The sequence below is a fragment of the Crinia signifera genome, chromosome 8 (assembly GCF_055691185.1).
Source record: "Crinia signifera chromosome 8, ASM5569118v1, whole genome shotgun sequence".
In the NCBI taxonomy this organism is placed as follows: domain Eukaryota; kingdom Metazoa; phylum Chordata; class Amphibia; order Anura; family Myobatrachidae; genus Crinia; species Crinia signifera.
In genome coordinates this window covers 12461776-12477787 of record NC_139224.1, presented here as the reverse complement: position 1 = coordinate 12477787, position 16012 = coordinate 12461776, and the positions used below count along the sequence as shown (strand labels likewise).

General features: G+C 48.0%; 1 protein-coding gene across 1 annotated transcript in view; it reads right to left on the bottom strand.

Moving 5' to 3' along the window:
* Positions 1-609: 609 nt before the first annotated feature.
* FBLN2 (fibulin 2) overlaps positions 610-16012 on the bottom strand; it is a 52139-nt gene continuing 36736 nt past the window's right edge. Inside the window, exons 4-13 of the mRNA XM_083155765.1 lie at positions 14304-14433; positions 10166-10352; positions 9354-9488; positions 8109-8252; positions 7298-7426; positions 5276-5401; positions 5037-5153; positions 4594-4722; positions 3851-3974; positions 610-2897 (exon numbers count right to left, since the gene is read on the bottom strand). Coding sequence (XP_083011891.1) covers positions 2540-2897; positions 3851-3974; positions 4594-4722; positions 5037-5153; positions 5276-5401; positions 7298-7426; positions 8109-8252; positions 9354-9488; positions 10166-10352; positions 14304-14433 — 1579 coding nt within the window. The 3' untranslated portion in view covers positions 610-2539. The remainder of the gene's footprint in view (positions 2898-3850; positions 3975-4593; positions 4723-5036; positions 5154-5275; positions 5402-7297; positions 7427-8108; positions 8253-9353; positions 9489-10165; positions 10353-14303; positions 14434-16012) is intronic.

Below are 16012 nucleotides of genomic sequence, written 5' to 3'. Positions count from 1 at the left end.
GGGGCTACAGCCAGCATGGGGTTCTCGTTGGGTCTTTAGCAGTGATAGTTGGTGAGTGCAGACCGTATTCTCAGCTTTGATGGGATCCTAGTAGGGTTTGTGTTTTTATCAGTGGTTGGGTCTTCAGTAGTTTGGGGACGTTGGGACGGGCCTGGTACACTGCTATCTCAGTATTCTTTTTACCGCATGGCACTACAAGTCTCAGCATGATAGCACCTCATGTTTGAAATGAGGGTTTACAGTCTGACCCTAACCTTCAAAATAATGCACAGTAATGGGACTTACACACGTAATGATTTAGAAGCATTTTCTAAGTGCTATCACTAGATCACATCTGTGTACCAGGTCAGATCACCTCGCATGCATGCACCCGAAGGGGAGAGAAATCATACAATGGTCGACAACTTTTATTTCCGTTGGTGTCTACCGAAGCCAACATCAGAATGGGGCCAAATTCACTTAATTGCGTTAAAGCCGAATCACCCCCTTTTTTCTCTGTTCTTCTCAATCAAAACTTTTTCATTTCCTAAATAATATCTCTACGACTCTGAAATCTGGCTCACAGACGAGGGTCCCTCAGGTACATGACCATGTTTCATTTGATTAGGAAACTTTTATTTGGATTAAACAATGTTACAGCCATTTCCATAAATAATAACGTAATAAATTAACCATAGCACAGATGTGACATGCAGCCGTTATTCCGTGTACAGGAGCGGAGTTACTACCGGATAACGTCTCGTCAGCTTCACCAGATGGAATCTGATCCCTCAGTTCTTACAGAGGAAACAAAGCGACTGAATGAAACCCCAAGAACATAAACATGGGGGACTTCCAAATTACGAGGGGTAATGCATGATAGTGTAATGTGTATACCTGTTTTTTTTTTTTTTTAAACATTTACATTTTAATACAAAAATATTATAAAATTGATAACAAGAAGCTTCAGTTGCCTTTTAGTTACAGACTAAAATATCTATTAGCTAGTACAGCGCTATTCCTGGGCGGAACCAATATTCCTGTGCGTGACATCACTGAGATGCAAAGTACCTCCTCCCTCGGTGATGTCACTCAGCCCTAGAGCATTGATTGGATGAAGAACTCCCCCAGCACACTCTAAATAGGCCGGCATAATGGGATTTAATCCCTACATGATAATAGTAATACAGAGATCTCTGTTACATACATAGCAAACACACGGTAAGCCACCAGCCACGGTAAGTGGTCTCTGCTCTGGTGGTAATACACTACATGATGATAGTACTCACTGTGGGTCATATATGTTTCTAAATTGAGAGCTAATTTACCTGGAGGCCTCCAGACAAGGATTAGTATATTAACTACGTACTGACCCCTACCATGCCCCACATGTATCATCTCCTCAGCCTCCCCAGTCCATCCAGTTCCAAGGAAAGCTACGAGGGGCAACAGCCAACGGTACTTGTGCGTCTGAGTCCCCTTGCGGGGCTCGCTTCGCTCGCCCACGCTGCGGGCTCGGTGACTCGCTACGCTCGCCACGCTATTTAAGATCAACTCCATGCCAACATGGATAGTGGAGGTATGAACTATCCATGTTGGCATGGAGTTAAGTTACTTTTTTTAACATAGTTTGTGGCGAGCGTAGAACCCGGAAGTAGCACGGCGCCATGAAACTACACAAGTACCCAGCCAACACCCAGGAGACTTGCTTACCCTTTCAGGTGTCTTCCTGACCGATTCGGGAGCGTAGGCAACATTGGGTTAATCTAGAAAAGGCCACTTGCAGTGTGCTGGGGAAAGTTGTTTGTTGATTTTACTATGGTTGTGGATGATTGGGTTGGTTGACGGGCAAAAATTCGACACATATTAGGTCAACATGGCCAAAAGTTTGAAAAGATCGACGTGGTCAAAAAGTCATCTCGAGGTTTGAATTTTTTGGGGGGTGTCTATGTCGACATAGGTCAACATGAACACCGTATTAGTGTACTGCGTGCCCTCGCCATTCTTCAGGCACAAATATATTCTCCCTCTGCCTACTAGGATGGTAAAGTCGGTTTTTGAAAAAAATCTGTGTCAACAATTAACTTGTGTCCACCTTTTCACCATGTCACTCTAATGCATGTCAACCTTTTTGAGGTGTCCACCTGTCTGTTGACCAATAGTAGTTAACCTTTTGATGACCAAGACACTGTCAACTTAATGACCGCATAACTTTTTTTATAGTCTAGATTAACTCCTCCCTTTCATACACCTGTGATATGCCCTCAATAATGATCCCGCCCACAAGATGGCCGCCTGCTCTGTGTACAGAGCTTCAGATATGAAACCGGAACTGGAAGTGTCACCTGAGTAAGACATTTTTTTTGGTCCATGTATTTAACAAACCTGTATTCCACCCCACCCCCACGTATAGCTGTATATACACAGATACCAAGATGTGATATGACCTATTCTTAGTATGTCATATACACAGACAGCGAGATGTTACATGATCGATACTTAGTATATAATGTACATTAATGTGCATCCCTAGGGTCACCACCTGCCCACTTACAATACATTAAGATATGGGCGCAGTGATAAATATGTAGATTCTGGAGAGGAAACTCGTCACCATTCCCTGTCGGAACAGTTTCATCTCAACGTCCAGCAGGAAATCTTTGGGCTTCCGGACGGGTCTCTGCAAGTAAAGGATCCCAGTGTAGGGGTTGAATTTCCTTGCGCTGAAATAATTTTCCTCATTTCCCTTCTTGATGTCCATGATGATATTATCCCCGGCATATGCCGGAGATGGGGCGATGCGGAATATCTGTGCCGGCACCACCACGCCGGTTGGGAAGGTGAGCCGGTGGTAGGAGATCCGCAGAGGCGTGTTCTGGCAGTCCTGGTAATTGGAGCAGGTGTTTCGCTCACATTTCCTGCACAATTGAAATACATTCATAAGACTTATTCTTAAACAGTGTCATTCTTTTGGGAGAGACCACACCCCTTTTTGTAACAGGCCACGCCCATCCCAGCTTCTGAAATGCTGTAAAGTGTGGGAAAAATGACGACTGTTGGCAAATACTTTTGTCAGGAGACACAGGGAGGTGCTCAGCCCTGATACATTCTCAGATGATAAAAATGGGCTGATATCGAGATAATTGACCGATGGTCATTATCGCAGTAAGCAATTATTACAGATTTGAGCAACTGTTAAGTATACATGATTAATGTGATGTATATGCAATATATTGCAAATGCAATTTGACCTTGTGTGAATTCATCCCTAAGCATGTAAGTATGTTTTGCATAGATTACATTTATTTTATTGTGAACACTGACTGTCCGCATCTTGTAGGCACTACCTATATTTAATGGATGTCCTGTTTTCCATACTATTTTAGCATTAACCAAATCAGAACAGACACCAGATATTCTAATTAAACAAATGCAGCAGCACACTATGAATGAGTGCACACAAACACAGATAAGAACACCCTGTGTGATCATGTGATGTTGTATCTCTCTCCTGTCAGGGTTTACCACAAGGTGGATAATTAGTTGTCAGCAAATCCTTGCAAAGAAACTCCTTAGTGGCACCCCTGGCAGAATCTGAAGAATCCGGGAGATTAGAAGTACAATGCAGTGCAGCAGGAGATTAATTACTGAAACGGGAGCCTCCCGCAGGCTGCAGGAGGTTAGGCAACTATGGGTCACATCTGTAGCTCAGTCCATTTTGTAAGACAGGTATCACTGCTACTTAGGGTAACCCAGGTGCCCTGGTTCTAATACCGGGGACTCATGGGAAAGGAATATTTAGGGATACATGAGGAAAGCTGCGATATGTACAGACAACAAAAACATATTTCCTATAGTGCATAAAACTTACATGTTTGAAACCCGTCTGTAATTTTCCGGACAGTCGAACGCCAGGCACTTGTAGCTGCCCTGGATATTGTAGCATTCCTCCGACGATGAACAGTTGTGTGTCCCAATTTCACATTCGTCAACGTCTTACCCAGAAGCAAACACAACACATGAATATAAAGCATTTATATTACATGGAAGTCACAGATGCTATGGGCCAGTGAGAACCTGAAAACTGTCAGCAACTCCAGCGCACGCTATATAATTATACTAAAAGGATATTAAATAGAAGATTCATATATTAATATTGCATATATTCTGCATCCTTGCTGTCCAGAATTGTTGCTGGGACCGTCTGACAATTGGGATGCAGCTGATGCTTCATACTTGTACAACACACCCTACATGAATAGTACAGGAGTGTTGCACTAAGCATATTCTGCCACTAGGTGGCACTAGACGGGTTGGTTGGTTTTTAGCTGATGTGAAAGATGGATGTGACTTAATAGATAGGTCCATGCATACATGTTACTTCCTGGCTCCTAGCATTTGAACAATTGTATTAGAGATGGTCAGTGCAGATCAGTGCAGTCACCATCGATGGTTGCCATCCAGCTATCAATCGCAACAAACTAGATGATGGGTGACCATTTATACTTTTATCTATCGATGGTCATCCATTTCCTTTGACTGATTGGCCCGTGGGCCAATCAGAACGTGGTAGTGGGGCTTCAAGGCTGTTAGGGGTGGAGCTATGCGTCGTACCTTTGCAGGAGAGGCCGTTGGCTGACATTGTGTATCCGTGTTCGGGGCAGGCGCACTGGTAACTCCCGGGGGTGTTGATGCAGGCGAAGACACAAATGCTTCCGATGCTCTGAACACATTCATCAATATCTACAATTGGAAAAGAGAAATCGATGAGTGAGTGATGTCATAGATTCCTCACCCCTAGAACGCCGTGCCAGGATCATCTGCCTCAAACACTGGGAACTATGTACTAAGCATTGGAGAGAGATAAAGTAGCAAAGATTCAGCTCCTAAAGCTGGGTACACACTGAGCAACCGTGCAAACGACACAATATCGTGACCGATTTCCCTTGAACTCCCAGAGGCAGTATGCATCAACTGTCATTTTTCAAACCCTGCCTTTAACACAACAGTTAGGAGCTGATTGACTTGTTTTATCTCTCTTCACATGCCCCCGTTACCTTCGCACGTGATGCCGTCATCGGCCAGCTTGTAGCCCGGCTTGCAGTAGCACTGATAGGAGCCGTAGATGTTGCTGCACTCCTGGTTACACGGGTTCTCCTCACACTCGTTCACGTCTGCAGAGAGGAGACATGTCAGTGGGCACTGCCGCCTGTCACGTATGGCATTGAGCCAACGTCTGCGCTCCAAGACGTGCCATACTATGACATAGCAGGTAAGCTGTGGTGCCAGTAATTACCTTCACAGTGTTTCCCATCCTCCGCTAAGCGAAACCCAGCAAAGCACGAGCACCGGTAGGAACCCACCGTATTGTCACAGGTATGGTGGCACAAACGCCCTGGGTACATCCAGCATTCATTTATGTCTGAAATAACACCAAGCTGAGAATAAGTAATATAAGCGATAACAGGCCGTCAATATTACCAGGCCATCTTACCGGCAATATAGGCCATGGGCAAAGTAATGCCCAGTGGCGGCTCCAGGGGTGGGTGCTGCAGCACAGTTCAAAATACAAATAGTGCAGCCACACCCACTGCCATCAACTGCCATTCCAAACGGACTCTCTGGCAGTGGGTGTGGCTTCCTTATTTAATTTCTGAACTGTGCTGTCTCTCCCTTCTCTGGATCCGCCACTGTTAATGCCCCTACCCACCCATTCATGGGACCCGATACAAAAATTGTGACTGTGGTACTGCGCCATCTCTCGCCATGCTTACACTGAGGGGCCGGGAACTAGTTCATAATGATGCAATAAATGAAAGCGTTTACAGAATATGTTGGCCCCATATCAGTAAATGTTAATAGATTATACCATCCGTATGTGATATCTGATTTGAAGTTCGGCCACGGACAGTCAGATCTTTCCTCCGCCCCAGGTGATGGTGATCTGTACTTAGCTGCACCTAAAACTGTGATGAGCCATCGTGGCTCATGTATATGGGGTGGCCAATAAGGGAAACATATCTCCCAACTATCCTGGTAATATAATTGCGGGAGAAAATAGGAAAACCTCAAGTTTCAAGCTCCTCACACTCACTTACAAAGCCATAGCCCATTCCTCTCCCTCCTACATGTCTGACCTTATCTCTCCCTACCTCTCCCTACCTCTCCGCTCCACAAATGCACGCTGCCTCTCCTGCCAACTGGTTACTTCCTCCCACTCCTGCCTCCAGGACTTTGGCCGTTGTGCTCCTTACCTCTGGAATTCTCTACCTCTCCCGATCAGACTTGCCACCTCCCTACAAAACTTTAAACAGGCTCTCAAGACCCCACTTCTTCACTAAGGGCCTTATTCTGATCGGTGCGGATTTCTCCGCATGCGGACGGACCGCCGATGTTGATCGTCTGCGCATGTGCAGAGGTCACTCTGCGCATGTGCAGGCGATTTCGCAGCACGAATTCTTTACACGCCGCACAGGGGGCGTAGAGGGGCGTGAGGGACTACTAAGCCTCATTACCCTATGCATACGCCCCGCGTTTCATGGGCGTTCCCATGCAAACGCGGGGCGTATGCATGGTAATGAAGCCGTGACGCGTGTGTAGGGGGCGGGCATCTGACATCGCCGGATGTCAGCTGCCCGCCCACATACATGATTTCACACGGACAAGTGTCCGTGTGGTCTTGGGTGGCGGGACCTAGTGGAGCGTGCGGCCCTGCATTCGATGTTTGGCGCGTTCGAATGCAGGGGCTGCTCCCAAGACGGAGGAGGCGTATCCCCGTCCACTTTCATGCGGATCGCCACATATCCGCGTACGGACGGAGGTGGCGATCCGTATGGAAGGCGGGGATTCGCCTGCACGGTCGTGGCCGCATATTCTGATCGGGCAGCACCGATCAGAATAAGGCCCTAAATCTAACCAATTCTCATTAGAAAATGATGATCATGCTCACTTCTATCCCTGCTGTGTCACCCCAGTCTGCCTGCCCCTTCCCTTTAGATTGTAAGCTCTCACGAGCAGGGCCCTCTCTCCTCATGTGCTTCTCTAAGTATACCGTATATCTTTGCGACTGGTACAATAGTGTGAATGTCAGCTGCTGCAACTGTCTTTTATTTACCATGTACTTGTCCTAACTTGTATTTGTACTGTCAATCACTGTTTTCTTGTATCTTTGCTCATCTATGTGTTGTCAGGCGCTGTGGAACCCTTGTGGCGCCATATAAATAAACAATAATAATAATAAAATAATTAAGGATGTAGCTCAATAGTGCCAGTGGGGACAGGGGTATGTCCATCTGTCCGATGATGTTACAGCACTTACCCATGCATTTCCTTCTGAACGTGTCATAGCGGTACCCGGCCTTGCAGTCACAGCGGTACGTTCCGGGGAGGTTGTGACAGGCTTGTTCCGCAGAGCAGTTATTGGCGCCGTTGCTGCATTCATCGATGTCTGCAATGATCACAACAAACCATCGGTTACATCGATGACATCTGATGGGAACTGATTGGTATCCGGATATCTGACAAACAATGTCAAGATCAATAGGTCAACATCATACGGTGAATATGTCGACATTAGCAATAGGCCGACATGGCTATGGTTGTCATATTAAAAAGTCGGAAGCAGTTTTTCACATTTTTTTCGCCATTTTGTTCGGACTATTGCACTTTACCATCTACGTACACTATGATTGGGAATGGTAAAGGGCCCGGAGCCTGTACGGGGACGTAGTTTGCTAATTGGGCACCCATTTGCTCAGATGTCAACATGGACAAAAAAATCATGAAAAACTCATATCGAAATTTTTCTGCCTCAACCTTTTCATTGTTTCGACCTGTGGCGATCTTATGCATGTCAACCTTTTGGGGTCAACCTAGACATCGTCGACTTGCTATACAACACCTGAATTGACTGACAGGTGTATGTGTGCGGGGGATGTAGGGTAGGTGGTGGAGAAATTGCCCATAGCAACCATCAGATGATGATAGCTAGAAGCTGATTGATTGGTGACATCACGGTCGTGAGGTCCGTAGTTACATCAGGTGCAGGAGACAGAGACGTCCGCTGGGAGCAGAGCCACATTCCGCCCCATGCTGTCCTCGCAGTGTCCTGTACCGTAACTATGTCTCACCGATGCACACTGTCCCGTTCTCGTTGGCTTTGTATCCTCTGTTACAGTTCAAGTGTTTTCTCTGGCACACGTAGGACCCCAGGGTGTTGACGCAGGTGAAGCCTTGCTTGCAGGGGGCCTCCGCAGATGCACATTCATTTATATCTGCAGGACAGGAACAACATGTACAAAGCACGGTTACTATTTATATTACTTCTCATTTATTACCAGTCTCTGATACAGGGGCCAATGTATCCGCCTGCACCATTCTGTGCTAAATAAGCGCCCAATAGACGGTCACTAAACAGTCATCTGGTGCAAATCTGAAAAGTGTGCGGTGAAGTTCTGCGGCAAAAGAGACCATGCGGAGCAGCATAGACGTTCTGCGGCAGAACAGACCATGCGGAGCAGCAGAGAAGTTCTGCGGCAGAACAGACCATGCGGAGCAGCAGAGACGTTCTGGGGCAGAACAGACCATGCGGAGCAGCAGAGAAGTTCTGCGGCAGAACAGACCATGCGGAGCAACAGAGAAGTTCTGCGGCAGAACAGACCATGCGGAGCAGCAGAGAAGTTCTGCGGCAGAACAGACCATGCGGAGCAGCAGAGAAGTTCTGCGGCAGAACAGACCATGCGGAGCAGCAGAGACGTTCTGCGGCAGAACAGACCGTGCGGAGCAGCAGAGAAGTTCTGCGGCAGAACAGACCGTGCGGAGCAGCAGAGAAGTTCTGCGGCAGAAGAGACCATGCGGAGCAGCAGAGGAGTTCTGTGGCAGAACAGACCGTGCGGAGCAGCAGAGGAGTTCTGCGGCAGAACAGACCATGCGGAGCAGCAGAGGAGTTCTGCGGCAGAACAGACCATGCGGAGCAGCAGAGAAGTTCTGCGGCAGAACAGACCATGCGGAGCAGCAGAGAAGTTCTGCGGCAGAACAGACCATGCGGAGCAGCAGAGGAGTTCTGCGGCAGAACAGACCGTGCGGAGCAGCAGAGGAGTTCTGTGGCAGAACAGACCGTGCGGAGCAGCAGAGAAGTTCTGCAGCAGAACAGACCTTGCGGATGATAGAGAGATAAATGGATAGATAGATGATATATAGATAGATAGATCAATAGATAGATAGAGTGATAAATGGATAGATAGATAGATAGATAAATGGATAAATAGATGGACAGAGAGATAAATAGATAGTAGATAGATAGATACTGTATATAGATTGATAGATAGATAGACAGACATAGAGATAGATAGATGAATAGATAGATAGATAGATACCTTGACAAACTCCTTCCTCTAACAGAAATCCGATCTGACATCTGACCTCCGGTACACACAGGAACGACTGTGCGGTGTTAATGCACCGCTCGCCGCGCACACAAGTGTGTGTGTTCAGGGCACATTCATCCACATCTGCAGATCAGCACAGAGGAGAGAAGAGAGACATAATTAGGACACTGTGTATCTGTACTGTCATTAGAGGTTCATAGCCCACATTCTGCATACCGGGGGGAGAGTGTACGGTGTCTATTCAGCCTATCACACAGAACATGATCTCATCACCCCATAATATAGATGTCCAGGGCTTAAAGTGGTCATGGAGAGGTGGTGGAACTCTCCTTGCTTGCCGACTGGTGTAAGGGTTAGCATTACTGCCTCACAGCACTGATGTCATGGGTTCAATCCCCACCATGGCCCTAAATGTGCGGAGTTTGTATGTTCTTTCCGTACTTGTGTGGGTTTCCTCCGGGTACTCTGGTTTCCTCCCACAATCCAAAGACATACTGGTAGGCTAATTGGTTCCCAACAAATATAACCACTAGAATGTCTGTGTGTGCGTGTACATGTGGTAGGGAATATAGATTGTAAGCTCCACTGGGGCAGGGACTGATGTGAGTGTTCAAGAAACAAACTTTTATTTCTGTCAGAGTGCGCTGAAGAGGGGATGTCATGTGACATCAGCCGCCCCCGCCCCCTGCTGCCATCGACCCGCCTGTGTCCCCAGGGGAATCCCTCTCTATAGTGAGGGTGCCTGTCTGCACACAGAGGCGAGACGAGCGTTCTAGGTCTGTGTACCGGACTGTTATTACCTCTGTCAGGCTTAGGCGTCGCTTCTGTCCTAGACAGGAGTTTTACATCGGGCGGAATCAGCTGCTCCTCTCCGTTGCAGCACAGGACGATCATATGGTTACAAGGGTAGCCCAGATTTAGGTTGGACTCACAGGAGTGACCCTCATTCCTGATCTTCAGGCCTAACGCGCAGCAGTCGCAGCACAGCTGGATGGAGGCAGGAATAGGGCATAACAGACATGACAAACGTTACAGTGTGTCCTCATTATATATATAAAACTAATAATAATAATAATAATAATAACAACAATGATAAAATATAAAGCCTTGTGTTTTACACAATTATCTTCTATAGTGCAATATCCATAACAGCCAGCAGGTGTCACCATCGCTATCAGTATAGGATAAGAAGGAAGGAATTTACTGGCTGGGTGGAATTTAGCAGGTCAGACATTGAGCAATCTAGGTGGATTTTAGAGAGAACAATAACCACCATCATCTTCTCACTTCATATGATTTTTAATAAATTAAGTTTAATCTACCTCATAGTTGCCTACCCTCCTGCATTCTGCAGGAGACTCCCTGATTTAGCAGCAATCTCCCTCTCTCCCTCATAAGTCTAGCAATTTCCCTCATGTCATCTAGCCTACATTACACTGTTACACCATAGTTACCTCCCCTCCTGCATTCTGCAGGAGACTCCCTGATATAGCAGCAATCTCCCTCTCTCCCTCATTAGTCTAGCAATCTCCCTCATGTTATCTAACTCACATTACACTGTTACATCATAGTTACCTACCCTCCTGCATTCTGCAGGAGACTCGCTGATATAGCGGCAATCTCCCTCTCTCCCTCATAAGTCTAGCAATCTCCCTCATGTCACCTAGCCCACATTACACTGTTACACCATAGTTACCTCCCCTCCTGCATTCTGCAGGAGACTCCCTGACATAGCAGCAATCTCCCTCTCTCCCTCATTAGTCTAGCAATCTCCCTCATGTTATCTAACTCACATTACACTGTTACATCATAGTTACCGCCCCTCCTGCATTCTGCAGGAGACTCCCTGGCATAGCAGCAATCTCCCTCTCTCCCTCATTAGTCTAGCAATCTCCTTCATGTCACCTAGCCCACATTACACTGTTACATCATAGTTACCGCCCCTCCTGCATTCTGCAGGAGACTCCCTGACATAGCAGCAATCTCCCTCTCTCCCTCATTAGTCTAGCAATCTCCTTCATGTCACCTAGCCCACATTACACTGTTACATCATAGTTACCTCCCCTCCTGCATTCTGCAGGAGACTCCCTGATATAGCAGCAATCTCCCTCATGTCACCTAGCCCATATTACACTGTTACATTTTTGGGAAAAAAGGAATGAGAGATAGATACATTTACATTGAATCATCAGCACCATTTCCCAGCACGTTACCAAGTATAGTAGCTCTTACTAACTGCTTTGGGGCTCATCTACATTTGGATATAAGTCATTTTAGAAGATTCCTCTCAGATGCAGCAGTACACACCCACGCTTCTAGGTGCCACGTTCACAATCTCTTTTCACAATCTCTCCATATATGGAACTAGACACGCCCTTTGGGTGGAGCATGATACGCCCCCTCAATGGTGCTCTGTGCAAAATTCTACCACCAACTATAATCTCCCTAAAACTAGTTTTGAAAAGTAGGCAAGTATGAACTACCTCATTCATAGATATATAGAAATGTTTTAGGTTAGGATTTGGATCTGGGTTTCTTTTCAAATCGATAGACACAGCTAAAATCCTGTAACTTGGGCCTGTTCTTGTTCCTATTGTATCATAGACATCAATAAAATGAATCTCCAGTCATTCCAGGTCATTTAGCCACCTCCTAAAACACTCTCCTGAGTGGCATGGCACATATAGGGGTTATTCTGGTTCACTCGCAAAGGAAAATTCACTCTTATGGACAAAACCATGTGCACTGCAGGTGGGGTTGATGTAACATGTGCAGAGAGAGAGTTAGATGTGGGTGTTTTATTGTTTCTGTGCAGGGTAAATACGGGCTGCTTTATTTCTAAACTGCAATATAGATAATAGTTTGAAGTACAAACCCCACCCAAATCTAAATCTCTCTGCACATGTTACATCTGCCCCTCCTGCAGTGCACATGGGCCCTTAGGCCCTTATTCTGGTTGGTGCGGTAATATCCGCGTGCGTTCGTGCCGCCGATGTTTTGTGTCTGCGCATGTGCAGAGGCGTCTCTGCGCATGTGCGAGCGGGGCGTACGGCCAAATCCTGCATGAAATGTGAACACTCCGAACAGGGGGTGGAGAGGGGCGTGAAGGGCTATTTGGGCTCATTACCATATGCATACGCCCCACGTTTCATGGGCGTTCCCATGCAAACGCTGGGCGTACGTATGGTAATGCGGCCGTGACGCACGTGTAGGGGGCGGACATATGACATCGCCGGATGTCAGCTGCCCGCCCCGATTCCCTGCTTTTGCACGGAAAAATGTCCGTGTGGTCTGAGGTTGCGGGAGCTGGTGGACCACTCGGTCCTGCATTCGATGGTCTGCGACCATCGAATGATGGGGGAGGTTCCCTGAGATGGAGGAGGCGTATTCCATGAAAAATACACGTGCGGTCCGTTCGGCCAGCTTCTTACCGCGTACGGACGGAGTTGGCGATCCGTATGGAAGGCGGGGTTTCGCACGCACGATCCTGGCCGCATATTCGGATCTGGCCGCACCGATCGGAATAAGGGCCATGGTTTTGTCCATTAGAGAGTGAATTTGCCCCTGAGAGTGAGCCAGAATAATACCCATAATCACTCAAGGGAAGACCCGGCTCCTGACTCGGTCTACAAAAGGGATTCCAAGCCGGCAGTCTGTTCTACTCGGATCCCCAAAGTTCTGGTGTGTTTGGTTTAGTTATAGACTTGGAGGACACTGTGACACTGGGTGAGTATGAAGCAGTGGTGCAAGTAGAATTTTTTTCTTGGTGGTACTGATAGCCTCCACCAAAAATGGGCATGGTCATGTGTCATCAGGGGGCGTGGTCACACAAAGCTAGAGGAGTGACTAAATGACAATAGAGGCGTGGACACAGGAGACAGGGAATGAGAAACAGGGAATGACTGGGGGTGGGTTGGCTCTTGCTTGGGGGAGAGCCAGGCAGCTTGAGCTTACAATAGTGGAGCCTGCTCTTCATGCTGTCGGCGCTGCTGATGCCAGTCAGTGTGACAGGCTAAATCAGCAGTAGCCGGTAGCTGCATACAGCACCAATCATAACGCTGGGTGGGCGGGCTGCGGATGCATTATATTTAGACTTAAAATGAAAATAGAAATGACAGTGGATCAGGGGTAAGTGGTACTGCGTACCTGCAACATATTTCTTACAGGTACTCCGTACCACGCCGTACCCCCTTACTTGCAACACTGGTATGAAGTGTGAATAATAATTATTAAAAGTGCATAATCCCGCCCCACCAACACCAGCGAAGCCTCGCCCATCAGCGGCGTAACTATAGCACCGCAGCCCCCGCCACCGCGGGGGGGCGCTGTGCATGTGGGGGCGCCGGGGGCTGCGGTGCTATAGTTACACCCCCCATTCCCCCGCAGACTTAGCTATCTCGCTGGTCCCGGCGGATCCGTTCTTCTGCTGAGGACCACCACAAAATGGCCGCCCCCATATAGCACACAGTTCTCTGAAACTGTCTGCTGTATGGGGGCGGCCATTTTGTGGTGGTCCTCAGCAGAAGAATGGAGCCGCCGGGACCAGCGCAATAGGTAAGGCTGCCGGGGATTGGGGGGGGGGGGGGGGGATTGCATGGGCGGTGGGTGTTTGGCGGGGGGGCGCCCAAAACTTAGCTACGCCACTGCCGCCCATGTGTTTTGATTGGCCTACAGATCAATCAGTCAAACATAATGGATGGTCATCGATATGTAAAACTATCGATGGTCATCCATTGCACAGTTTTACACTAACGATGGCCAGTTGCACTTTTGCCATCGATGGCAAAGGCAACGTTGGCCATCCCCAGGCAGAAGCAGATTGGCTGGTACTTTATCTCTCCTTGATATTTGATAAACAACCCCATAATAGTTTTGGCGGACAACCCTTTACAGGGTATCAGTAATCAGGTGTAATCTGGTGTGTCAGGATCTCTTCACCTTGAAGTGCGACCTCTCGCAGTTCTCATTCTCCGTCGGCAGGCAGACGCCGTCTTCTTTAGCCGCAATCATCCCAGCGATACAGGTATTCTCCCGCACGTAAGAGATGCAGCATTGCTTTTGTGCCAATCTAAAACGCATAGTAAAATAATCATTGTAATTATTTAGGGCTCATTCACATCCAAAGTGCAGGAATTGAACACTCTGAAAATTAATTTATGTGTGAGGGGGATGGGGCGCATTATTGGGGCTTATACCGCTTTGTGGGAAGGAGCACAGACTTTCCCTGCACAGGCAGAAATAATTTCCCCCCCCCCCCCCCCACCGGGGTGACAGAGGGGCCAAGGACCAGGAGTCAGGAATACCAAGCCCCCTCTTATGCACATACCACCACAAGACCCTTATTGTGATGTTACCACCACCAGCTCCTTACACACATACCACCACCAGCCCCCTATTATGATGTTGCCACAACCAGCCCCCTATTGTACTGTTACCACCACTATCCCCCTCTTACACACATACCACCACAAGACCCTTATTGTGATGTTACCACCACCAGCTCCTTACACACATACCACCACCAGCCCCCTATTGTGCTGTTGCTACAACCAGCCCCCTATTGTACTGTTGCCACCCCCCTTACACACATACCACCAGCATCCCCCTACTGTACTGTTACCACTACCAGCCCCATATTGTACTGTTACCACCACTAGCCCCCTCTTATGCACATACCACCACAAGCCCCTTATTGTGCTGTTACCACCACCAGCTCCTTACACACATACCACCACCAGCCCCCTATTATGATGTTGCTACAACCAGCCCCCTATTGTACTGTTGCCACCTCCCCTTACACACATACCACCACCAGCCCCCTATTGTGCGGTTGCTACAACCAGCTCCCTATTGTACTGTTGCCACCCCCCTTACACACATACCACCAGCATCCCCTTACTGTACTGTTACCACTACCAGCCCCATATTGTACTGTTACCACCACTAGCCCCCTCTTATGCACATGCCACCACAAGCCCCTTATTGTGCTGTTACCACCACCAGCTCCTTACACACATACCACCACCAGCCCCCTATTGTACTGTTGCCACCCCCCTTACACACATACCACCAGCATCCCCCTACTGTACTGTTACCACTACCAGCCCCATATTGTACTGTTACCACCACTAGCCCCCTCTTATGCACATGCCACCACAAGCACCTTATTGTGCTGTTACCACCACCAGCTCCTTACACACATACCACCACCAGCCCCCTATTATGATGTTGCCACAACCAGCCCCCTATTGTACTGCTGCCACCCCCTCTTGCACACATACCGCCAGCATCCCCCAACTGTACTGTTACTACTACTAGCCCCCAATTGTAAAGTTATCACCAGCCCCTTACACACACACCACCACCAGCTCCTTACACACATACCACCACCAGCCCCCTATTGTGCGGTTGCCACAACCAGCCCCCTATTGTACTGTTGCCACCCCCCCTTGCACACATACCGCCAGCATCCCCCAACTGTACTGTTACTACTACTAGCCCCCAATTGTAAAGTTATCACCAGTCCCTTACACACACACCACCACCAGCTCCTTACACACATACCACCACCAGCCCCCTATTGTGCGGTTGCCACAACCAGCCCCTTATTGTACTGTTGCCACCCCCCCCCTTGCACACATACCGCC